Raw genomic sequence first — 26255 nt, forward strand, 5'->3', positions numbered from 1 at the left:
AGGATCTTCTCCAGTTAGTCCTTCTCATTAAGTGGCCAAAGTATTTCAGTTTTATCTTCAAATATTTCATAGGTGATCTTTATTCAGTATAAGAATTGGTTTATATTGTTCTGTTTTATACATGCCCATGACCATTAGTTCTCTGTTGAAGAATTTGGGTTCTTCATAGAACTGATTTTGACCCCTGTTCATTAGTGATTCCCTTTAGGGGCAGGAAACCACAGTCTTGTGTTCTAAGGCAGCCTGTCTTTATACAACTGCTTGCAGGAGGTTGGGATTATTCTGCATTCTTTGTAGGCTTGAAATGAATGTAAAATATTACACACTGTTAGGAGTTTTGAATATCATTTATGAACTTGAAAAGTTCTGTTCCTTTGTGTCCTAGACATAAAAATTAATGAGCCAGTTGCAGAGTGTTTGTTTGCTGATGAAGCACAATATAACTTATTAACTTTTTATCTAGCTCCCATAGCAGACAGTATTATATAGAATTAAATCTTTTGGTGTTAGATTTTCTTGTACATTCCCTACCTGACACTGTGTCTCTTCTTTACCACTTCATTGCTATTTTTCAATTCTTCCTTTCTCCTGTCAGTTTTTTTTTAATTTCCTCATGGAGGAGATGGAGAGAAAATGGACTGAAGATGTTTAATTGTACAGTAATGTTTTGTTCAGTACAATTGCTTAGACAGCTGTTTATCTATGCCAACCTCAGATAATATCTAATAGAATGTTCATATACCAAAATAATTGAAGTTCTGGTTAAAATAACAGTTGAAAAGAATTCTAAAATTATTTGGAGAGACACATGTACATAAAATTGCGCATAAATTACATCTGTAAACTACTCCAAGGACATTTGTCAGTTGGCTGATACATACATACAGCCAATACAGTACATTTATAATAACAAGAGGCTGCACAGAGACTTTAGAATTTAACAAGTTGATGACATTGAGGGAAACAAAGCTGCTTATCAGCTGCAATAGACACATTCTCTTATCGAAGCTGGGGGATTTTAAGACACTCTTAAGTTTGGGCTATTATTGTGCATACCGGATTATCAGGCATGAATTCCTTTATCTTCTGTAATTTTGTTCTCTTCTCTAATACTTCCCACAAAACATTAATGCCTTTTCTATCTATTCATTCATTCCTGCCCCATTTATCCTTCAAATCCCCTTTTCACAGTGGTTTCCTCAGTTTATTATTAAACCCCCATTACTTTTTCAGAAAAGGAAGAAAGGAAGGACTTCTTTGCCTTTTTCCATATATTTCCATATACTTTGATACACTAAATGTTAAAGTGTATTATACTTCTTTCACTCCAATTATTTAATGATACGGTTTTAATAATGTACTATATAGTAGTACATGTTTATAAGAGGAAGTGCATGAGAAGGACATTGTAGCTGACCAAATTTGATACTGCCACCAACAGACACTTGGGCTATGATACTGAGAGTATAGCATTTACCAGGTGCTCAAGGAGAACATAACTATACTTTCTATGGAAAGAGAGAAGACAAATAGCTATGTTTTCAAAACATGGCATTGCTGCCTATGTTCGGTATTGGCTTCTATGACATGGAGGTTGAATAGATACTTGACTCAGAGAGGTGTGTTGATTTGAAGCACTCAAATGGCTTCCAATGAAAGAAGTGGCATATGTGTATGTGAATTATCTGAGAGCAGGTAGAAATCTTAGATGGATATCAAGGAGTCAATCTAATATAAAATTCTTTGTCATTTTGAAAATAGCAATTTCAAAGGAAATGTAATTAAGAAAAATACTCTATTCTACATATCAAAATTAATGGCAGCCAACATGTAACCTCCCCCTCCCCCAATAAAATACAATGTAAATTGCCATGTATGTTTTAATCCATGGCTGTCTTTCAATTTTGAGAATTTACCAGAGTATGACTAAGAGACTGAACCATAAATTGGGAAATTCATGGTTCAAATCTCCTTTTTGCAATGCTGTCACTCACTCATCCACCGCCACCCCAGTCTTTCATCTGGGATAATACTGCTGATCTGACCTAAGGTACAGGGTTGTAAGAACTTCCAACACAGTAAGAAAGATAAGGCAGCATTTTAACACTCTAATGCACATTTTTACAATGCATATTGTAAATTGTATATTTTCCTTTATATCTTGTCATTTTAATTAACACTTCTATGTAGTTCAAAGGATTGGTTACATTCATGTAGGAACTGAAAAACTCATCATTTCAGATGGTCAGAGAGCTGTAACCAGAAATAAGCCGTGACTGATTTTGATAGATACCTGAATTTGTCAATTGTGATTAGGAAATTAAGTTACCATATGATTGCTTCAATTTCACACTCTGAATATTGTTTCCAGTTTTGATTAGTAACCACTTCCTTTGGGGTTTCTGCATAGATTCTGCATAGGTTTCTGAATGTTGTGAAGCTTTGTGTAAAATCAAACTGAAACAGTGTTAAAGCACACTGAACAAGCAATTCTCTGAATATAATAGAAGCTGCAACTGATAAAAGTTTTTTTACAGAATGTATCAGCTGAGCTGGATGTTCAGCCTGGGAACATGCTTCTAGGAATTCCTGTTAGGAACAGTCTTAAACATCTCTTTCTGGATTCCTTGCTTTCTGCAAGCTATTAGAATTTCTCATTTCCAGAGGTAAATGAGAAAGAATGTACTAACTGCTATGACACAGGAAAATATATTTCTAGGTCTACGTGGATATATGAATATAAAAGGATATTGTAAAATATATATTAGAAATTTATATGTGTCTTAAAACTATTTGATCTTGAACTATAATTCCACAATTGTTTTTTTATATACACTGATGACCAAGTAGGTATCTTCTGTTCCCTATATTAAATTTCCTTTTATTATTTTCTAGTTCTTTATATCCCAGAATATAAATAAAGTTTTATTACACATTTCCTTCACCTCCTTGTCCAAATAATTTATAAAAATATTGAATGGTGCTAAGTTCCAGACTGAACATTGCAGCATCCCATTCAGTGTCTCCTTCCAATTTAATAAGCAATTGTTGTTGAGCACTCTTGGATTATGTTACAGCCAAATGTGGATCCACCTAATAAATATGTCTATATTTAATTAGCTTTAAAACTGTTAGGCTGCTGTGTGAAGTCATTCTGTGACTTAGAGAAGCAGCTACTTCAATGTCCTTCACAGTCTTCAAAATGGATAGCTATATTGAACCAGTTAAGACTGACATGCTTTTTTTCTATGTCAACATGCTACCTTGAAGCAAATTGTTCTAGGAATTTATGAGGCTTCTGCAAAAAAAAAGTGCTATTTCTTATAGGTGTATTAATTTACTAAATTCATGTGATCAATACATAATACAAGTTGTAATTCTGCCCCAGATGGAAATGTTTCCCATTATTCTGCTTGTTTCTCTTCCTCTCAGTTTCATCATGATGGTATCTTGGCTCAATCTGTCTTCCATTTTTCTGTAGTGAGGGTTGTTTTCAAAATAGCCTTTAATGTTGGAGGTGCATAACTTTCTTCCCTCCTCTCACTTGTTCCTATCTGATCTGTGATTTTCATTTATGGCGGATGAAAGAAAATGCCTCCAAAACTTTGAATATTTAACGTGGGGGGAGGGAGTGAAGAGAACTGTTAACCATTGGGGAACACTTTTATCTCTCACCTGATTTATGTTTGCAAAAAAAGACAAGAAAACCCACAGCACTTCTTCAAAATCTCCTAAATTGATAGTTTACAGATTATTTCTTTCTTTACCTCTAAATTGCACTCTGGAATGTTTTGTTCAGAAGACTGCTGTGTGCATAATATTCTTCGATTAATGCCAGGAGACACCCCTGGCTGTTTTCATCCACCTAAATTATGACTATGGGATCCGAGATGGTTGACTGGAGAAGGAGACAAAATTGTATCCAAAGAATGATGAGATGCTAATTTAGGAGATGAAATGAAACAGCTCTCTGTGGGGCCAGGCCACCAAACAAAATGTCCAAGAACAGGAATCCTGAGGGAGAAATGTTGGAATTTATTCCAAATGAGCATGCTTCTTTAAACAGTGTATATTATTTCAGTTGATTGGGGTTATTGTGAATGGATTTGAATTACTAAATCTTGGCTTAAACAATGCTTTTGAGTATTCAGTTGTCAGTGAGGTATCAGAATAAAATGAGCTTTTTTGGCACACGGTTTACTCTGCCTGCAGAGGGAAACCATTCAAAGTACCAAACCCTAAGAACCACTGCATGCAAACACTCATATCACATCACCATAAATCCCTGTGCTAGTCCTGAGCAATGGACTGCAGTCAATTTACTTCAGCCTCCTGGCCCTTTGTGAAAAGGTTAATGTAAAACCTGTAGAACAACTTCTTTCCCCGGGCGCTGCTGGAGTCCATGAGATTAGACACAGTTGGAATTCTTGTGGCTCCAGAAGGATGGGTGTTACGAAAGGAGGGGGAGGGGGAACTATATGATTCAGTGCTGATGGAATCACCCTTGATCCATCTGTCTGGGATATAATCCTCGCTTCAGTAATTAAAATAATAATAATAATCAGTATTACAAGGAAAATGGTGTACAGTAAAATGTAATCAATTCTGTAGAAGCTTAACCATCTGTTAAAGGTTAAATCTGTGAAGAGTATAATGTCAGGGTATGGCGCATTTGTCCTTTGATGCATTGGGCTCTCTAATCTAGCCTAATGTTGAGACAGAAACAAACGTAAAAAGGGAGGAATTCCCACAATCCCCAAGCAAAATTAATGTTGTGTTCAGTCTGGGTAAAAGTTATATCCTTAGGGGTTCTCATAGATCCTTATGATATTTGAATTCCCCTGAAACCATCACCAAGCCACAATTTTTATCTACTTGCAAAGAATAAACCATTGCAATTGAATGATTATTGCTGCTACCATGGTTTATAAGCATGGCCTTGAGGCATAAATCCTCATGGATCTTTTAGTTTTTAAATGAGACCTCCTTGAAACCAACTTCAAATCACAAATTGCATTTCTCTGCATGGAATGTGACATGACTATTATGCATCTGATAATTGGTAGTGCTGCTATAGTTCCAAAACCTGACTCTTGAGTGTTCAAGATTTTTCTTAATATCTACTTGAGGCCATCATTAAAACATCTACACAAATGAACCATTACAGTAATGCAGCTTGTTATTTCTGACTACTATCATAGTGCAAAAGTTCCAAAGCATGAGAAAGAGATGCTGAGTTTTGTGTTTTCATGCATGGCTGACTTTTCAAACAAAAGATCCACAAGATTTTTGTGCAGCATAGATACTAAAACCAGAGGAAACAAAATGAAATCCTCAAGGGACCAATTCCAATGATAATGTTTTGTGAATTAAAACAACGTCCCTCAGCAAAGGTCTGAAATGTATCCTTCAAATAGGTCTGGAGCCATTCCATTACAGAACTCACATCCTAATACAGAGAAATGGTTTGCAAGGATATGATGTTGGAAGATAGACATTGGGAGATTAAGGGAAATCATGGCTGAATCACGGAAACAGGTTCCAACTATGATTTGATTGTACTTTCAACTGGAAACTAATGAAGATCTATTGTTTGAATCCTTATAGTCATTTGTGTGCTATAGTACCAAAAATCATATCTATAATTAGTATATTTTTCAGATGGGCCCCAGTAAAACCATGAGAATCCATGAGCATACAGCAGGCTCCAGGCCTTTCTATTTATTTAATTTGTTTGTTGTCTGCCTTCCAAAGATTCTAGGCAACTTGCAAGTAAAAATACTGAGGGAAAAAAGCCTACACAATTGTAGGAGGGGATCACTAATCCTTACCAAAGTCCTGGAAGAAGAGTCAGTTCTTCAAGCTCCTTCAAAACATCAGTAGAGTGGGCATCTGGCTCTTCAGGGAATCTCATTCCAGAAGATAGGTGCTGCTATAGAAAAGACTTCCAAGATCCCAACAGATGTCATTGTTTAAACAAAGGAACCTAGAGTATACCGTGTACCAGCCCTCCTAGATTGAATCAGTTATGCAGATGAGAGAGGTTAATGTTTTATGGTATGAATAGTGCCATAAATACTTGGATATATAATTATTGTGATTCAATCTGTGCATATCTATTCTTTGTCAGTAATTTCAGCAAGATCAGAGATAAAAACTGCGAGGATTTTTGGTAATCCATATTTAAATCCTTATTTTTCCTTCACTATGGTTCCAGTGAATATAATAGTAGTATTCTGCATGAAAGATTTGCCATTTTCAGGTGGACCCCGTGTAAGAATCATGAGAGGATCCAAGCTGTTTCTCCTTGTCAGCATCAAGAGATACATTCATTGCCTATCTATTTTTTCTACTGGAAAGTTGAGTCTTTGTGGTGTAAGAATAAAAACAGTCTCCATATGACTGTATTCACAGGACATGCTTAATCAGATCAGGTAAAGATTAAGCAGATGCATTCACACATTACTTTGATCTTTGGATCTTACTGTCTTGCATGAACACAGCTTGTGAATCCAACAGGCTTAATCCGGTTCCTGAATGTGTACAACACAATCTCTCCACCCCTCCATCCTCACTCTACTTACAAAACTGGGTTAAGCCTGTTGCATGACATCTCTCTCTCTCTCTCTCTCTCTCTCTCTCTCTCTCTCTCTCTCTCTCTCTCTCTCTCTCTCTCTCTCTCTCTCTCTCTCTCTCTCTCCCTCCCTCCCTCCCTCCCTCTCTCTCTCTCTCTCCCCTCTGCCCCCAGTCTTGCTCTCCTTACTTCTTCACCACATCTTCCTCTGCCCACCGAGGGGTTAATCGTTCTGCCACTCGTCGTCTCAGCAGTTGGGGCTCTGGCTCGAGGGCGCTGTCCACCAATACGGTGCTGAAATGGCAAGCGGGTCCTCCTTTGCTGGCTCGCTCTGCCAACCGAAAGTAGTTGGAAGTCTAAGTCAATCGATGATAAAGACGCGCAAGGGAAGGAGCGGAGGCTGCAGCTGAGGCGGAGCCAGAGCCAGTGCTCTGTCGCGTCCCTTCTGAGCCCGCCGATGTCTCTTCTCGATCGAGGCAGCGGGACTTCCCGCTGGGACTGGGAATATTGTACGGGGAAACTAAGGCTCTCCCAGAGCTTGTCGAGCTGCGCTCCGAGTTGGGGAAGACTCGAGGTGTTGCTCCTGCTAAGTTCCTGCTTGGCTTTGGCTCCGGCTCCGGCTCCGGCTCCGGCTCCGGCTCCAGCTCCAGCAGCTGGTCAGCTACGCTACTCGGTACCCGAAGAACTGGACCACGGAGCCTTTGTGGCCAACATCGCGGAAGACTTAGGTCTGGATGTATCCGAATTATCAGCCAGGCGGTTTCGTATTGTGTCCCGGGCGGGGAGTAAGCAATACCTGGAGGTGAATCTGGAAAATGGGATCCTCTTTGTTAACGAGAAAATAGATCGGGAAGAGGTGTGCGAGGGCAGCAAGGCCTGCCTCCTGCACCTGCAGTTGGTCATCGAGAGTCCCCTTGAGCTTTATCGCATCGAAGTGGAGGTGCTAGACATCAACGACAATGCACCCCGCTTCCCTTGGCAAGAATGTGTGCTGGAAGTGACAGAATCAGCACTACCTGGGGCCCGCTTTCCCCTGGAGAGTGCACAGGATCCAGACGTGGGCACAAACTCCCTGCGTACTTACAGACTCAGCCCTAATGGTTATTTCTCGCTGGAGGTGCAGACTCGCAGTGACGGCAGCAAGTTTGCAGAGCTGGTGCTGGAGAGGAGTCTGGACCGAGAGCAACAGCGTAGCCACCGGGTCCTGCTCACGGCTTTGGATGGTGGTATCCCCGAGCGCTCGGGCACAGCTAGAGTTGTGATCATGGTGTTGGATGCCAACGACAATGTGCCAATCTTTGATCAGTCTACTTACAGTGTAAGCCTGCCGGAGGATGCTCCTAAAGGGACTCTGGCTATCAAGCTTAATGCTACTGATTTGGATGAGGGAATCAATGGCGAAATTGAGTATTCATTCAGCGGGCACGCTCCACTAGGTGTGCGGGAGCTTTTCAGTGTGGAGCCCCACACTGGGCAGGTGCGCCTAAAAGGCCAATTGGACTACGAGCGAGCTGATCTTCATGAGCTATATGTGCAGGCCAAGGACCGGGGGCCCTCTGCAGTTGCCATTCACTGTCGGATATTGGTGCACCTCCTGGACGTCAATGATAACGCACCGGAGGTGACCCTCACTTCGGTCTCCACACCAGTTTTGGAGGACGCACCTCCCGGTACTGTCATAGCTGTAATCAGCGTGCTGGATAGAGATTCCGGAGATAACGGCAAGGTGAGCTGCGAAATCCCGACTGATATACCCTTTCAGCTTCAGTCGTCTTTTCACAACTATTATGCACTAGTAACTACTGCACCACTCGACCGTGAGACTGTGGCTGAATATAATGTCAGTATCACTGCCCAAGATCTGGGGTCTCCAGCGCTGGCTACCAAGAAGACCCTGACAGTCCAGGTGTCTGATATCAACGACAACGCGCCCCGCTTCCTGCAACCCTCTTACAGCGTCTACGTGACTGAGAACAACGCTCCTGGGGCGTCGATCTGCTCCGTCAGTGCGCTGGACCCAGATTGCCAACAGAACGCTTACTTGTCCTACTCCATCGCAGACGGCCAGATCCAGGGCATGCCAGTGGCCACCTACGTCTCCATCAACTCGGACAGCGGGCACATGTATGCTCTGCGCTCCCTGGACTACGAGCAGATTCGCAACTTCCAGATCCAAGTCGTGGCTCAGGACGCCGGGTTCCCTCCTCTTAGCGGGAACGCCACGGTCCACGTCTTCGTGCTGGACCAAAACGACAACGCGCCCTTGGTCGTGGCTCCCATGCCCCGCAATGGTTCCGTGGCTGTGGAGGTGGTGCCTCGCTCAGCAGAGCCCGGCTACTTGGTGGGTAAAGTCTCCGCAGTGGATGCCGATGCGGGACAGAACTCGCGGCTTTCCTACCGGATAGTCCAGGCTACCGATGCCAGCCTCTTCAGCGTGGCCCTCTACACGGGTGAAATACGCACCGTCCGCGCCTTCCTGGCCAAAGACGCCCCGAAGCACCGTCTTCTCGTCCAGGTGCGGGACAACGGACAGCCCCCGCTCTCGGCCTCCGTGGCCCTGTTGCTCTCGGTGGTGGACAGCATCCCAGAGGTGCTCTCGGACTTCCGCGAGCTTCCTCCGGGAGGCGAGACCGCTTCTTCCAGGCTTACCCTCTATCTGATCGCCTCTCTGGGCTCCGTCTCCTTCACTTTCCTGGTGGCCATCGTTATCCTCACGCTGGTCAAGTGCCCCAAGGAGCGGCTGACCTTCCCCGACTATGCCTGCTCGCAATTGTCTTGTGGCGGGGAGGGCTGCGGCTCCTCTGCCTTCTGCTGCTGCGGCGGCGGTTGCGGCTTGTGTGAGCGCTCGGCCCCAGCCTCAGACCGCTTCAAGAACTCCGGCAGCGTCAACGCCCCGGTCTCTTCGGGCGACTGCGGGGACGTCGGAGCCAGCGCAGGCCCTCCTGCCTATTGCTATAAAGTCTGCCTGAGCCCTGAATCGGCCAAGAGCGACTTCATGTTCCTGAAGGCTTGCAGTCCCGCCCCTCCGAGGAACAACGAAGCGGGCCCTCAGAACTTGCCGCCCGGTCCCGGCCCGAAAACCCGAGGGGCCAATAACTCTCGGCAGCTCGCCGACCAGGTAGCTTCTTGGGCGCCCCGATGGGTGGGGGAGCCCTCTCCGGGAGGTAGCCTGCTAGAAGGTCAAACAGTGCCCGGAACCTGGAATACAGTAAAGCAACTTTCGAGAGGGGGAGATGTTTTCAGTCTCGCCCAACTTTCTGAAAGATTGTAGCCCGGCCTTTTCCCCGAAAGAGACATCGGGCTCAGCCAAAACTCTGGCTAATTACGTAATTGTTTGCCCAAACTTGGGTTCCATTTAGATAGATGAGATGTGGGAGAGGAGTTGGGAAAGGTCCCAGGAGCGCCGCTTTGGTCGATCTCAGGAGGCCCCAGAGTTAGGCAATCTCGCTCCGAAACTGGGATGTTTCCCTTCCCAGGCCACCGCTCGTTGGCTCGCTTTCACTCGGGCGCGATAGGACTCGATGGTTTCTAAGATCGATACCTGGGTGTCTGTGGGAGTGGGCAGTAGTGGGGCACTTCGTTCCCTTCGACTGGGTGGGAGAAGGAAGCCGAGTGGAGTCGGTTGAGATAAAGCCTCAGGCTCCACCACTTTTTCTGAGAGTCAATTGCCCGGCTTGCATTTGCAGTGGGATCTTGCATGTCAATCGCAGAATTGAGAAGGACCGGGCAGAGCCTTTCCTTCGCTGCTAACTGAAGGATCTGGTCGGAACCGAGTCCCCTCAGCAAGGCTCTCTGGACAAGCCAAGGACCATTGCGGAGAGAAGAGTCCTGTTGAGCTCAGGAGACTTTCCCAGACCCTGGAATCCTTCCATGTGCCCCTCCTCATTTCCAGAGGATGGGCTTCTGCTCTTTCCCCTTAGGTAGCCCAGCCTTGCCTGATGCTTTCTCTGTATATGCCAACCATTGTTGGGTTCCCATTTTTATTCTGTTTCTGGCCTCATGTGAGATTAATGCCACACTGCTTTGGGCCAAAAAAAAGAGAGGATGCTTTGTGAGAGCAACCAACTCCTGCCCATGCCAAAGCCGAATAAGATGAAAAAGGGTTGCTGGGGTTGAGGAGGAAAAATCATCACCATTTGCTAAGTCTATTTTTCAATGAAGCATTTCCTTTGATAATAAAGCAGGATGGCTGAAGGTGCAAAGCAGCACATGTATAAAACACATGCGGTTTCGCAGCTCTTTGAAAAATGTCCTCACCTTTCCCTAGACAGGGTTTCTTTGTCCATTTTCATTTTCCTTGTTGGATATCCTTGTCTAATATGGTAATGTTCTTGTCAGCTCAAAAACTCCCCCTAGTGACTTGATGTCTTGAGCTGATTTCCACTCCTCTTGTCTCAGGCTGATAGAGGAAACAAGCAGCAAGGCCACACAAGAACCCCTAGCCAGTGAAAGAAATGGGGGGGGGGGGCTAGCATTCCTGAGGGTGGGGGAGAGAGAGAGAGAGAGAGAGAGAGACAGACAGACAGACAGACAGACAGACACACAGAAAGAAAAAAAAAGAAGAAATGAAACCGCTGAAGTTGTACATAGGGCATTGAGGCTCGGAGGCATTTATTCCTCTTGAGTTTAAGGCTAACTTCTTAGGAAGGAAGGTGAATCTTTGCGCACAATGAAATTTTGAATGAAAACAACCTCCAGCTTCTTTCTCATGTTTTCCTCTGTTCTTGTCTCTTTGGAAGAATGGTACACTTCCTTGTTAGCTCTTAGAAATCCTCAGAGTATAAACCACCTTGAAATGACTGAAGTGGGCTCCCCTTTACTCTTTTATTTATACAGGAAGAATTTGATACCCTTAAATTGCCCTTTGCTTTACTGCTGGGATCTTCTGGGCCACAGGGAATAAGGGAGCTCTCTGAAAGTCCACGGGGGGGGGGGAATGAAATGAAAATCAGTGCAGGCTGAACCTGAACAAGAGCTGCAAAATAAAATATGGAAAACATTTGGAATGGAAATAGAATAGAAGATGAATTATGTATGTCTGCTATATTTTGTAAAAGGTTAATTGGTGGATCTTGTGATAGAAAGGCAGAAGTGACAGTGTTCTCACAGATCCTTCCCCAGTAGAAGGACGGGCTTTGGAAAAGAATGGAATAACACCCCCCACCCCCCCACCCCACTCGCCTGATCCAGAAATGGTCTAGATTAGAATACTGTAAAGGCTTTTTGGAATAAGACAGGTATAGGACTGGAATAAGAGTTTCAGGCAGTTGAAGGACCAGTAAAGAATTATAAAGCCATCTCTGAAACTACAGTACAAGGACAGGCATTATGGGTTGAGGGGAGAATGAATGAGCTGAGCTGGCATGACCAAGTCAGAAAATTATTGATGATATCTACCCATGCTGATTCTTCAGACACTCTAATAAGGTTCTTAGATTATTATTTTATTTTATTTTTTTGTTGCACAATAAATGTGATTGGATAGTGGAGTAAACATTACCCATTATCTCTGCAGAGAAAAGTAAGCAAACATTCAAAATCCAATTCCTTCAGTGATAGTTCACTATTCTTTGTAACCAGTATGCAAATCTTTTAACCATTTTCTGTGATGGCAAATTAGATAGAAATATCAAAGAATATTCAGCTATTTGTCATAATTGCCTTAATTATCAATCACAACTTGAAGAAAATATTGTCTCACTCAAAATATATGGTAGTTAAACCATATCTAAATTCTTCTGCTTGTATATCAAGTATTTTTCTTTCTTTCTTCCTTATTAGGAGACTTTTTAAAAATATGCTTCCTTCTAACAACTTTTTAAAAATGTGCTTCCTTCTAACAACTTTTTAAAAATGTGTGCCAGAGCCTTTTTCTCTTTTCAGTTCCATGGGCCATGTACTCTGACGGCTGTTGGGCTATGGCTGCACATGGGCTGCATATACTCTGATAGATACAGAGACACAGATCTTCCTATTTGATTCAAAGAGCTTGCTGGGGAATGAACAGTAAAGCCTGGCCTCTCACAATCACTGGAAAGAAATTCCTGGAAAGACGAGATTTAATTTGATCGCTCTGAGGGAAGGTATTAACCTTGACCCATTCTCAGCATTTTGGCCAGGTTAAATCAAGGATAACAGTTCTGCTTTCTATTTTATACCAGGTGGCTGATCAGCTGGATAGAGAAAAAAATGGGTCTTTGGGAACACTAATGGCTGGATGAAACTCATGGGCCCTTGTTTTCCAGATTGTGTTATTGTTATTGTTGTTTATTTATACCTAGAACATTAAGTATATTTAATATTTTCACATTGTTGTTTTTTCCTAGTTTTTTCACAAGACATCTTTGTGAGAAGCAAGCTGAGAATTCCTCCTTCCTAAGAATTTCAAGAAAATTTTAAAAGCCCCTTACTCTTAAAATCTTTGCTACTAATATAGTTCGACATTGCAAGTCACATAATAATTACACATATGATATTTTCCCCCCTGTCTTCAAGTCAGTCTTGGCTCCTAGTCACTAATGTGGACAGGTGCATGCAGTTTTCTTGGCAATATTTTCAAAAGTAGTTTGTCCTTCCTTATTCCTAGGGCTGAGAGAGTGACTGGTCCAAAATCAGGATCTTGGTAGCACTATTTTGAACAAATAAAAGGCATCAACTTTCATGAGTTCATGAAAGGACTCCGGGATCGTTGCCACCATAGACTAGCCCAGCTCTTCTCCTCAAATAACCCAAAGTGACTTAGTGGGCTTTCATGCTTAAGGAAAGGCTAGAAGTCCTGTTTCTACATTCCTAGCCCTGCATCTTATTCATCAGACCAACCTGGCTCTTAATATAATTAATTATCAGTGAAAATTACACCCAGAAGATTGTGGAGCTGTCCTTCTGGAACCAGTGCTCTTATTCCATTCCCAGCTATATACTTCCTTTTTTATTTCTTTATTACAGCAGAGGGATTTCACCAAGGATTCTGCAATTTCTGCCTATTCCCTGCCTGCCTTGTTCACTCAAGAGTCGGTCGTTTAACTTTTGAAATAGAGCAGAAGAAACAGTATCATCCATCTCATCTCATGTTTATTTTTTCCTCCGACCCATTTCCCTTCAGAGCCCTCCCCAACCTTTATTGCATGCTTTCTGTGGGCCTCTGGAGAGCGCTCCTTGTTTCCATGGCGCACACTTTTCCTGCCTGCCTGCCTCCTGTCAGGTATCTGGAAACCAGAGCAAGAGCAGCCGGTTGGGGAGCCGATCCCCGGCGGCCTCCATCATCTCTGCTGAAAGAAGGCGAGAATGCTGTCTTTCCGCTAGAGAAAGGGACCTTTTGCAAGAACCCTCTCCCCGCCCCACAATTCCTGTAGAGAAAGAGCTTTAGCGCCACTTGGCAAAGGCCTTTCCCTCGACAGGCTGGCTTTCTGTCGGGCGCCGAGTTCCGCACCCCCTTTCCCCTCCCCGCGATAACGAGGCCAATTAAGGCGAAAGCGTAAAACTAGGGCAATGATTTCGGGCTTTGAAATGCAGCCAAAGCTAGAGGTGCCTGAGTGACGCCACTACATTTCAACCATCTCCACGAAATACGCGGATCCCTCTTTGGAAAGACCGCCCCCTTTCGTTGATCAGGATGTTATTCGCCCGCAAATTAAAGAGGGCTGGACGATTCTTTGAAACCCGTATTTTTGCATCGGGATTGGGCGTCTGTCAAAACAGCTGTTCGGTTTTGTCTTCTAACAAGCTGCGCAGCCCTAGCTTTTCTTGGGACGCTTTCTTCATGCCTATTCAGCTTACTCAGTGTCAGAAGGGAACTGGATATAGTACAGTAAGCGACTGCATCATGCCACAAGTTCAGTAAGATATCAGTATCAGCTTAGATATGGCACTTTTCAGTAAAGATAGCTCGTGCCTTCCGATAAAAGAGCCAGCATGTGCAGATTCAGGAAGTTTAAAAGTAACTATTATACCTCTTTGGAAAGCTTTCCAGTTACAGTATTGTACTTCACATTTTTTTCATTACTGAAAGAAATGTAATAGGTTAGAAAGAAGAGAAAAAAACAGAATGCAGGAAGATGTATTCTGTACATGCAGGATATGCAGCCCATATAGCAGTACTATTTATTTCTGGCAACAACCCCCCCCCCCCCAAACACACACACTTCTGATACTTTCAAAAACTAACACATTTATTCTAGCAAAAGCTTTTGTGAACTGCAGTTGACTTTACTGGATGCATAATGGAAAATCAGAATATTGACTCATAAACTACTTGATATGTGTTGGCGAAATATTAATGCTCAGAGTATGGGAAATGAACACAATGATCTTAATTCTTAGTATAGGAAGGCAATTTTATTTCTGCAGGTATTACTGAGACCTGATTCCTGAGACCAGACTATAGCATCTGAAGAATAACAACTGAGTTCAGAATAATAGAAACAATAGGAATGGAGACAAATCATAATCTATGTCAAAACTATCCTTATCTGCTTCAAAAGCCAACTTAATGAATTCAGTTATATTGTAGAAATTATCTGGATTAAAATAGGGTGGGGGGCTGACCAAACAATTGTTCTTGGTATCTACTATTGTTGGCCCAATCAAGGAGATAGTGTGTAGAATACTTGCCAGATGAGGAACAAGTAGTAGTAATGGAGGACTTTTATTATTCTCACATCAGTGGGGGAGAAATGTCAAGAGTAGCCCTTCCAGGAAATTTCTGAATTATACAGCTTTTTAGTTCAGCTAGTAGAGTTAAAAGGGGGACATCTGGACTATAACTATAAATGCACTTATCTTGCTGCTCTTATTGCATCATCAGATAACCGCCCGGCCGCCCTGTTTAGGGTGACCCGCTCCCTGCTCCACCAGGAAGCGAGGGAGGACCCCTTGGAGGGAAGAGCCGAGGATTTTGTTCAGTATCTGTATGACAAAATCACTCAGATTCGGGAAGATCTAGACTCCGACTGGGTAGATCCAGCGGGGATGACGGGGGCAGGTCCTGAGAATGTTATCTGGGATGAGTTTGATTCTGTGACCCCTGAGGACGTGGACAGGATTCTGGGTAGACTGAATGCGACCACATGTTTGTTGGACCCGTGCCCCTCCTGGTTAGTGCTGGCTTCCCGGGAGGTGACGCGAGGCTGGCTCCAGGGGATTATAAATGCTTCATTGGGCGAGGGTGTCTTTCCCGCTGCCTTGAAAGAGGCGGTGGTGAGACCTCTCCTCAAGAAGCCTTCCCTGGACCCGGCAACATTGGCTAACTATCGTCCAGTCTCCAACCTTCGCTTTGTGGCGAAGGTTGTTGAGAGTGTGGTTGCACGACAGCTTCCCCAGTACCTGGATGAAACGACGTATCTAGATCCATTCCAATCGGGTTTCAGGCCTGGGTACAGCACGGAAACGGCATTGGTCGCGTTGGTGGATGATCTCTGGAGGGCTCGGGACAGGGGTTGTTCCTCTGTCCTGGTCCTATTAGATCTCTCAGCGGCTTTTGATACCATCGACCATGGTATCATGCTGCACCGGTTGGAAGAGTTGGGGGTGGGAGGCACCGTATTACGGTGGTTCTCCTCCTTTCTCTCCGACCGGTCGCAGTCTGTGTTGACAGGGGGGCAGAGGTCGACCCCGAGGCCCCTTATATGTGGGGTGCCACAAGGATCAGTCCTCTCGCCTCTTCTGTTCAACATTTATGTGAAGCCGCTGGGCGAGATCATCCGTGGTTTCGGGGTGGAGTACCATCAGTACGCTGACGACACCCAGCTGTACATCTCCACTCCAGACCACCCCAACGATGCCCTTGAAGTGATGTCCCGGTGCCTGGAGGCCGTACGGATCTGGATGGGGAGAAACAGGCTCAGGCTCAACCCATCCAAGACCGAGTGGCTGTGGTTTCCGACGTCCCGATATAGTCAGCTGGTGCCATCGCTGACTATTGGGGGTGAAGCATTGGCCCCCACGGAGAGGGTTCGCAACTTGGGTGTCCTCCTGGATTCACGGCTGTCTTTAGAAGAGCACTTGACGGCCGTGACCGGGAGGATTTTTCATCAGGTCCGCCTGATTTGCCAGTTGCATCCCTTTCTAGATCGGGACTCATTACGCACAGTCACTCATGCCCTCGTCACTTCTCGTCTGGACTATTGTAACGCTCTCTACATGGGGCTCCCCTTGAGGAGCACTCGGAGACTCCAACTAGTGCAGAGTGCGGCCGCGCGGGTGGTGATGGGAGCGACGTGGTGCTCCCATGTAACGCCTCTCCTGCGCGAGCTGCACTGGCTCCCGGTGGTCTTCCGAGTGCGCTTCAAGGTTTTGGTTATCACCTTCAGAGCGCTCCATGGCTTAGGGCCTGGCTATTTACGGGACCGCCTGCTGCCACCAATAGCCTCCCACTGACCAGTACGCTCCCATAGAGAGGGGCTCCTCCGGGTGCCGTCGGCCAAACAATGTCGACTGGCGGCCCCCAGGGGGAGAGCCTTCTCTGTGGGGGCACCTACGATCTGGAACAAGCTCCCCCCGGAGATATGGAGGATTCCGGATCTGCGTACCTTCCGTCGCGCGCTTAAGACGTTCTTATTCCATCAAGCTGGCCTGACCTAAACTTTTCCTCTTTTTAAATGGAATTTTAAATTTGGTTTTAATTTATTGGGGTTTTAAAATGGTTCAGCCAAATTTATTTAATTAGTTTTATCTCTATTTTAAATTTTGTATCTATATGTTTTATTTTATGGCTGTTCACCGCCCTGAGTCCTTCGGGAGTAGGGCGGTATACAAATTTAATAAAATGAAATGAAAATGAAACTGAGTTTCCCCACCTTCCCCACTTTTTAAATGAATATTTTTATTATTTGATTACTATTTGTTTTGTTTTGTTTTTGCTTTAGTATTATTTTTATTGTTCACTGAAATGCATGGAAAGTATAAAGGAATATTTTAAATCAAAAAGTAAATTCATAAATAAGATGCCAATATGTTTTATATTGATGAGAGCAATTGGTGTAGTGATTACTGTACCAGGCTAGAAACTGGGGAACCAGGAATTCTAGTCCTACCTAAGGCATGAAGGTAGCTGTGTGACCTGGGGCCAGTCATTCTTTCTCAACCCTAGGAAGGAGGCAACCGCAAATCATAACTGAAAAATCTTGCCAAGGAAACTGCAAGGACTAGTCCAGGGAGTCTCCAGGAGTCAATACTGACTCAAAGATGTATAAAAATGTATTTTACATAGAAAACTAGGAACAATATGAAAATAATAAAGGACATAAATAGAAAGTGGAAAGAGGGACACATAATAAGAAAATGAAGGCACAGTTAGCCTGGATTTGTAAAGAAATGGGATAATAGAAACTCAGAATGAACTAAGGTTCAGAAAGGATGCTAAGAAGATTTTTTTTTCCAGAATCCTAGGAAAATAAAAAGTCTTCTGTGCAAGTAACAAAAAGCTAAAAGATAACAGCAAAGGTAAAATGAATTGTATATTCCATTATTTACAATAAAGTGCAGGACAGAAAATTAACTATACATTATATTGCTGAATGTTCCTTGTGTCAGGGTTCCAAGTAACACCCCCAAAGAAAGAAGATTACGAGGCTTGAAGTTCCTCAAATTTTCATTTTATTAGAGATGTCATATTGACACATCTGGGAAAACCTGAATCTGAAAGCTTCCAGGTTTTCCCCACCCAAAGGAAATTCCAAGCTCCTGCCCAGCACCCACATGTCCATCATGTGGTCCAATCAAAGCACCATCCTAACTGGAGATGCTTCCCAGTCACACCCCTCGAGGTGCAGGGCAAGATGTTCTTGACTCTCTGAGAAAGGAATGTTATTATGACTATATATCACCCCTGCTCCATGCAATCTCCCATTGCGTTCTCTCGTTCTGAAGTTCCGTTAGTACTCAGATGGAAAGCCGAGCTAAGTCCTTGTGTGGATCCAACTGATCTCAGGAACTGTCTCCAAAATGTAGCTGTGAATTGGACTCCTTGGTCTGAGATGACCCAGCGGGGTATTCCATGTAGTAAGTAAATCTGTTTGATTTGATTTGATTTAATTTAATTTAATTAATTAAATTTATATGCCGCCCCTCTCCGAAGACTCAGGGCGACTCACAATACATTTTTAAAAATTATTATAAAAAAACATTGAAAAATTAAAAACATTAAAAACTCATTCACGCCATTCATGGCCGGATCTCACCAGATCACAAGAGTGAGATCAATGGCCCCAGGCCTGCCGAAAAACCAGGTCTTCACCGCTTTTCGGAAGGCCAATAGGTTGGGGATGGTCCGGACCTCAGGAGGTAACTGGTTCCCGAGAGCTGGGGCAGCCATAGAGAAGGCCCTCCCCCGCAGGCCCACCAGCCCGCATTGTTTAGCTGATGGAACCTGGAGGAGACCAACTCTGTGGGATCTTACCAGTCGCTGGGAGCTATGCGGCAGAAGGCGGTCTCGAAGATAACCTGGCCCTGAGCCATGTAGGGCTTTAAAGGTAATAACCAACACCTTGAATTGTGACCAGAGACCAATAGGGAGCCAGTGCAGCTCGTGGAAAATTGGTGTAATGTGGGTGTACCTAGGTGCACCACGACAGCTCGCGTGGCTGCGTTCTGGACCAACTGTAGTCTCTGAACACTTTTCATGGGTAGCCCCATGTAGAGCACGTTGCAATAATCTAACTGTGAGGTGACAAGGGCATGAGTGACTGTGAGGACAAGTAGGGTCCTCCAAGTAGGGTCACAATTGGTGCACCAGGCGAATCTGTGCAAAGGTCCCCCTAGCCACAGCTGTCAGATGTTGCTCTAATCTTAGCTGTGAGTCTAGGAGGACACCCAAATTGCGAGCCCGTTCTGAGGGGGACAATTTCTCCCCCCCCCGAACCAAGGATGGACAATCGACATAGTCTTTAGGAGGCAATACTCACAGACACTCGGTCTTGTCTGGGTTAAGTCTGAGCTTGTTGACTCCCATCCAGACCCTCACAGCCTCCAGACACCAGCACATCACATCCACCGCATTACTGAATTGACGCAGGGTAGAGATATACAGCTGGGTATCATCCACGTATTGCTGATACCTCACCCCGCGTTGTCGGATGATCTCACACAGAGGCTTCATGTAGATGTTAAATAGGAGGGGAGAGAGGATCAAGCCCTGAGGCACCCCAGAAACAAGGGGTCGACCTCTGTCCTCCTACCAACACCTACTGTAACCGACCAGAGAGATAGGAGGAGAACCACTGTAACACGGTGCCTCCCACTCCCAGCTCCCTCAATCATCCCAGAAGGATACCATGGTCAATGGTATTGAAAGTCGCTGAGAGGTCAAGTAGCACCAAGATGGAGGAATGACCCCATCTCGGGCTCGCCAGAGATCATCCATCAGCGTGACCAAAGAAATTTCCATGCTGTAGCCAGGCCTGAAGCCAGACTGAAAAGGGTCTAGATAATCCGTTTCCTTCAATGACCACAGGAGCTGAAGTGCCACCACTTTCTCTACAACCTTTCCCACAAAGGGTAGGTTGGAGACTGGACGAAAGTTCTTTAATTCTGCTGGATCCAGGGAAGGCTTCTTGAGGAGGGGCCTTACAACTGCTTCCTTTAATGGTTGGGGGAAGGCCCCTTCCCTCAAGGACGCATTAACTAAAGCCTGGAGTCAGCCTCGTGTCACCTCCCTGCTGGCCAAAACCAGCCAGGAGGGGCACGGGTCCAACAAACAAGTGGAGGAACACATCGCTCCTACAGCCTTGTCCACTTCCTCAGGAGTCACAGGCTCAAACTCATCCCACACAATGGGACTAAGACCTGCCCCCCTCAAGTTGGTCGGAATTGCCCAATCAGAGTCCAGGTCCATCCGAATCTGAGCGACTTTATCCGACAGAAACTGCACAAACTCCTCAGCTCTACCCTGCAAGGGCTCCTCCACTCCCCCTATATTAAGGAGGGAGCGAGTCACCCTAAATAGGGCGGCTGGGAGCGAATCAGCGGATGCAATAAGTGCGGAAAAATGCGAGCATTTTGCTGCCCGTATCGCCACTAAATAAGTCCTAATAAAGGCTCTTAAGAGTGTTTGGTCAGATTCGGAGTTACTGGTCCTCCAGCATCGCTCTAGATGTCTCTTCTGGCACTTCATCTCCCGGAGCTCCTTGATAAACCAGGGAGCTTTCCTGGATCCACCATCATGGAGATGTCGCAAAGGCACAATCCGGTCCAGTGCCCCAGATGCCACCCTATTCCAGGCAGCCACAGGGACTCAGACGGTCTGTGGACAAGGGAGTCAGGTATCTCCCCAAGCTCCTTCTGGAACCCTTCAGGGTCCATTAGGCGCCTGGGGCGGAACCACTTAATCGGCTCCGCCTCCCTGCGATGGAGGAATAGCGCCCTGAAGTCTAACCTTAGCAGGAAATTATAATTATAAAGTTATTTGGAAGTGGTATTTGACCCCAATAAGACTTTTTCAAATGGATAATAAAATGGATAAAATGTGTTGGAGATGTAAAGTGGAACTCGGGACATATGCTCATATGTGGTGTAAATGAAATGGGGTTGAACTTTTTTGGTCTAGGATAGAAAATGAAATATTTGAAATAATTAAGAAGAGGGTCAAATTGAAATTGGAAACCATATTTTTATTAATATTGAATGAAACAACATTAACAACTGGAGAAAGAGAATTGGTGAGGATTTTGGTTATAATGGGGAGAATTATAATTGCTAGATATTGGAAATTAAATGTTGACTTAAAATTAGAAGAATGGTACAGTGAAACATGGAAATTTGCATTAAATGATAAATTGACTTGTGATATTAAAATTAGAAGTGGTATATATAAAGAAAATGTTTTTTGGAACACTTGGCAACCATTTGTGGACTTTGCACTTGGGAGATTGGATGCATCGGCACCAGTACCTTATCAAAGAGATTTCTGGAAGAATTGAAGACTTCAAGTTCCTAAAACTTCCTTTCCGTTTGTATAGCACATTGGGGGGAAAAATTTTTTTTTCTTTCCTTACTATTGATTTTTTTGTATTGATTTTTTTTTCCTTTTTGTCATTTTTAACAATAAAAATATAATAAAAAATTACAAAAAAAATAACCTTAGCAGGAAATGATCTGACCACAACAAGGGAGAAGCATCTATACCCCTTAATTCCAGATCATATCTCCACTGCCCCGAGAGAAACACCAGGCCAAGTGTGTGTTCCCCCCCCCCATGACTCGGACCCTGAACTACTTGGGTCAGGTCCATGGTTGTCATGGAAGCCATGAACTCCTGAGCTGCATCTGAGGATTTGCCAAGTGACGGCAAATTGAAGTCCCCCAGTACTATAAGCCTGGGGAACTCCACCGCCAGCCTAGCTACTGCCTCTAGCAGCACAGGCAGGGCTGTCGTAACACAGCTGGGCGGCAGGTACGTCAACAACAAGCCCAACTGAGCCCCTGAGTCCAACCTCAAGAGGAGAGACTCACACCCAACAATCTCAGGGGCAGGGATCCTGCGAGGGCAAAGACTCTTCTGGACAATAGCTGCCACTCCTCCACCCCTTCCCTGGAGTCACGGCTGATGCAATATCTGGAACCCGTCTGGGCACATCTCTGAGAGGGGCACACCCCCCTCCTGGCCCAGCCAGGTCTCAGTTATGAATGCCAGGTCAGCCCCTCCTCCAGGATTAAGTCCCAAACGAGGGGGGCCTTGTTAACAACAGACCTGGCATTAAACAACAGCAGCCTGAGGCCAGGGCCCTGACATCCCAAGTCACCAGGTATACGAGGCAAGCCCAGTGAACCAGAACCAGAGGGGCCGGAACAAGTAATCACTTTGAGACAGCAAGTCCTAGTTCCCCGAGAGCGGCCTACCCCTCGGCTCCCACCATATCTCAGGGGGAGGGCCTTCTCTGTGGGGGCACCTACCCTCTGGAACCAGCTGCCCCCAGAGATAAGGAGAATCCAAGACCTTGGTGCCTTCCGCCATGCCCTTAAAACTTTCTTTTTTCAGCAAGCCAGGCTGGCCTAACACTTTTTAAAAATGTTTTTAATTGTTTTGTCCTTGCTTTTAATTATGGGGCCAAATATATATATATATCTTTTTAATTGTATTTTAATGTTTGTAGTTTATGTTTTTACTTTGGCTGTATACTGCCCTGAGTCCTTAGGGAGAAGGGCAGTATATAAATTTGATATAAAATAAAATAAAATAAGAATAAAAATAAAATCTACCTCTCCCGGTCAGAAGATGATGAACATCTTCGCCAGTTTTTTCACTTACGGCAATCCCGAACCGGCTGTGAAGTGGGCTTGCTTTAAAAATAAGTCGATTACTGTCCAAATCACTGTATTTTTCCCCACTCTCTGGGAGCTCGACTATAAAGTCCATTGCAATTTCCTCCCAAGGTCCGCTGGGGCTAGCTACTTGCTGGAAGAGCCTAGGAGGTTTCCCTTGTCTCATCTTCATTGCAGCACAGGTGGCACAGCTTTTTACATAGTCCTCTACATCAGCTTTCATTTTTGGCCACCCAAATTGCTTCCTGGATAGGTGCAGAGTTTTCAAGAATCCAAAATGGCTGGCCAGTCGGGAGTCATGGCTGTGCTGTAGCACTTCCAGTCTCAAGCTGGCGGGGACATATAGTTTTGATCCCATCCAAGCCAGTCCATCTCTCATGGTCAAGATGTCTCTATTATCTATGAGCCATGGGTCAGTTGGAAGAACTGTGTTCAGTGCCACTGTCAGCTTGTCCCACCCATCTGGTTTGGCCCCTAATGGTGACTTGTGTGGCTGATTGCGAGGGGGGAATGATGGCATGGGCGACTTCTTCCCTGCAGCTATCGAATTGGGGTTTTCTCAATAGGGCATCAGGTAGCAGATTTTTTCCTGTTGGGATGTACTTCAGCTCAAATTTAAATCATCTGAAGTATTGTGCCCAGCAGATTTGTTTGGGAGATAGTTTTCTGGGTTTTTTTTAGAACTTCAAGGTTTTTGTGATCAGTCCAGACCTTGAAGGGCACTTTACCTCCTTCCAGGAAATGCCTCCAGGAGAGGAGGGCCCAGAGGACTGCGTAGGCTTCTTTCTCCCAAATGGCCCACCTCCTTTCGGTGTCGGTGAGCTTCTTGGACATGTAGGCACAGGGTAGGAGCTGTCCTTGTGGGTACTTCTGTAGGAGCATGGCTGCCACGGCTACATCACTGGTGTCTGCTTGGATGAAGAACTGTCATTCTGGGTCTGGGTGTTGGAGGATCAGCTCCTTGGCAAAGAACCGTTTTAATTTCTCAAAGGCTCTTTGGCAGTCCATTGACTAGGCAAGCAGTTGGATGATGAACTGTCATTTTGGGACCGGTGGCTGGAATTGCAGTGGTGGCTGGACCGGTATTGGTGGCGGGGCCATGATCGGTGGCTGGAATCGCACTGGTTTTTGGACTGGCATGGGCTGCAGGATTGGGGCAGGTGTCCACTGGTATTGTACCCACCTCTGGCTGGGGTAGAATGCCCATCCAGATGGGATCTGGTTGGCTGGAGGCAGCCTGAGGACTGGTTACTGGGATGGAGTATTAGCTCCCAACAGCCCCAGTTGTGGTCCCTGTAGCACCAGACTGGGCTGGCTCAATGGGCTTTGCTGCTGCGCTATTCCGATTCCAGTGATGGCTGTCACCTCAGTAGATGGGGCCCGACGTGTGAGGTTATGGTATGACCTGCTTCGTGCTGAATGAAAGGAGATAGATGTTCCACTCAGTGGTGCTGTGGCTTCCTGGCTCAGGAAGGTGAACGTGGGTTGAGCCAGTGCCAAGAGGCTGAGCAGCAGTGCCCATGCTGAGTTGGCCGAACTGCTCTGGGAGGCCCACTAGTGACTGACTGTGTGACAGTGGCTGGAATCCCCACTCTTGGGGATTCCTGCGGCATGCTGGTCTGGAAACCCTCCATTCAAGGGCTGGGGTATGCTTCACTCTGCTTCTACCTATCCGCTGGTCCAGCAGCATCACCCCGGTCATCATTTCCTGGAGTGGCACAACTCCCATGGCTTTGCCCCACAGAGTAAGATCTGGTTGCATGGCTTGCTTGGACACCGGCTCTTTGGACTGGGCACCCAGCTGGCGCTCCCTTTCTGCGGCCTCCTCCACTTCCACCATGGCTTGGGAAGGGGAGTAGATGGTTTCAACATAAATTGCCAAACCAGCCCATATGGCTCCCTCCATGGTCACTTTGTCTTCCTCCATCTTCTCTGAGTCTTCACGTCGCCCAGTGTCAGGTTGACGTTCGGTGCTCGGGACCCTGGACAGCCCCCCGGGGTCTGGGGAGCTGGTTGAATTTTAAAGGAGATTTGGGTTAATGTCAGGGTTCCAAGTAACAACTCCAATGAAAGAAGACTCTGAGGCTTGAAGTTCCTCAAATTTCCATTTTATTAGAGATGTCATATTGGCACATCTGGGAAAACCCGAATCTGAAAGCTACCAGGTTTTCCCCACCCAAAGGAAATTCCAAGTCCCTGCCCAGCACCCACATGTCCATCACGTGGTCCAATCAAAGCACCATCCCTACTGGAGATGCCTCCCAATCACACCCCTCCAGGTGAAGGGCAAGATGTCCTTGACTCTCTGAGAAGGGAATGTTATTTTGACTATATATTACCCCTGCTCTGTACAATCTCCCCTCCCAGTTTTCCACAGTACTAAATGTGCAAAAGATGGCTTCCAGGCCTGACACCTTGGTTTTTATGGAAGGTTTGTGCTTGATGAGACCTTGAGTCTGAGGACATGTGAATATGAAAGCAACAAAAAAATAAAAATAAAAATGTTTATATATACAAAAGAAATGCAATAAGAATTTTGCTTAATTTCTGTTTTATTTTCTAAATAATTATGAGTTTTTTCTAAATTTTATGAGTTTTAAAAAAAAAAACTCTTTCAAAGCACAAAAAGATTACCAGAACAAATACATGTGGTCAAGCTGTCCTGAGGATGTATATTTAATTCAAAACCTTTGTTTTTAAATTTGTAGGTAAAACAGGCCAATGCAGACTGGCTGCCATCAAAACAACCAATACTGAAGAGGTATTATAAGGGAGGGGAGGGTTGCCTTATTATCTTTAGGAGAATAGTTGCTAAATATTTTATGAGTGCTTATTTTATGGCTGGATATGTCTTTTTTATTCCTTATGTTCTAGTTCACAGAGCCTAGAGGATGTAGGAAAAGTTTGGAAAGGAGTTCAGAAAGACCATGATAGATTATGCACTTTGGTCACTCCAATGTCTGGTGAGTTTTGGATTATCGAACCCTAAAATCTAATGATTTCTGTAATTTTTGAGATAATGAAAATCTCCCTCAGATGTTCATCTCCTGTCTTACTTCGGCATGTTTGGTTTTTGGGTTTTTGGCTATTATTTCTCAGCCAAACCTGCCTACGAGGGTTGTAAGAATAAGAATAAAACTGATGGTGAGAAGCAAGCAAACATATCAATAGCTAATATGAAATAATGTCTCCTTCTAGTTGAGCTGAGTTTAAGGTAACAAGTCTATGTAGTTTCCTTGACAACAGCACAAAAGGGTTTTGCCATGATTCTTCTGGGATGTTTTTCTTTTTTCAAAAATGTGTTTTATTGATGTTTATTATAAGATAAAATATAATGAAAATAAAGATTAAGAAAAAAGGAGAGGAATGCAGGATTTTTTTTTAAAGAAAAAGCACAGTAAAATACTAATACAATTACAACCTCAAC

General features: G+C 44.7%; 1 protein-coding gene across 1 annotated transcript; it reads left to right on the forward strand.

The window, feature by feature from the left end:
- The first annotated feature begins 7031 nt into the window (after positions 1-7031).
- On the forward strand, positions 7032-9845 carry LOC139314989 (protocadherin-10-like). Its single transcript, XM_070941009.1, has one exon. It carries the CDS (start codon positions 7032-7034, stop codon positions 9843-9845), a length of 2814 nt encoding a protein of 937 aa, XP_070797110.1.
- The last annotated feature ends 16410 nt before the right edge of the window (positions 9846-26255 follow it).

The sequence above is a fragment of the Pituophis catenifer genome, unplaced genomic scaffold (assembly GCF_029215685.1).
Source record: "Pituophis catenifer annectens isolate HBS135680 unplaced genomic scaffold, rPitCat1.0.hap2 SCAF_3, whole genome shotgun sequence".
In the NCBI taxonomy this organism is placed as follows: domain Eukaryota; kingdom Metazoa; phylum Chordata; class Lepidosauria; order Squamata; family Colubridae; genus Pituophis; species Pituophis catenifer.

Bases quoted from the DNA above. Each gene is read 5' to 3' on its own strand.
- LOC139314989 (XM_070941009.1), top strand. From the start codon at position 7,032: ATGTCTCTTCTCGATCGAGGCAGCGGGACTTCCCGCTGGGACTGGGAA.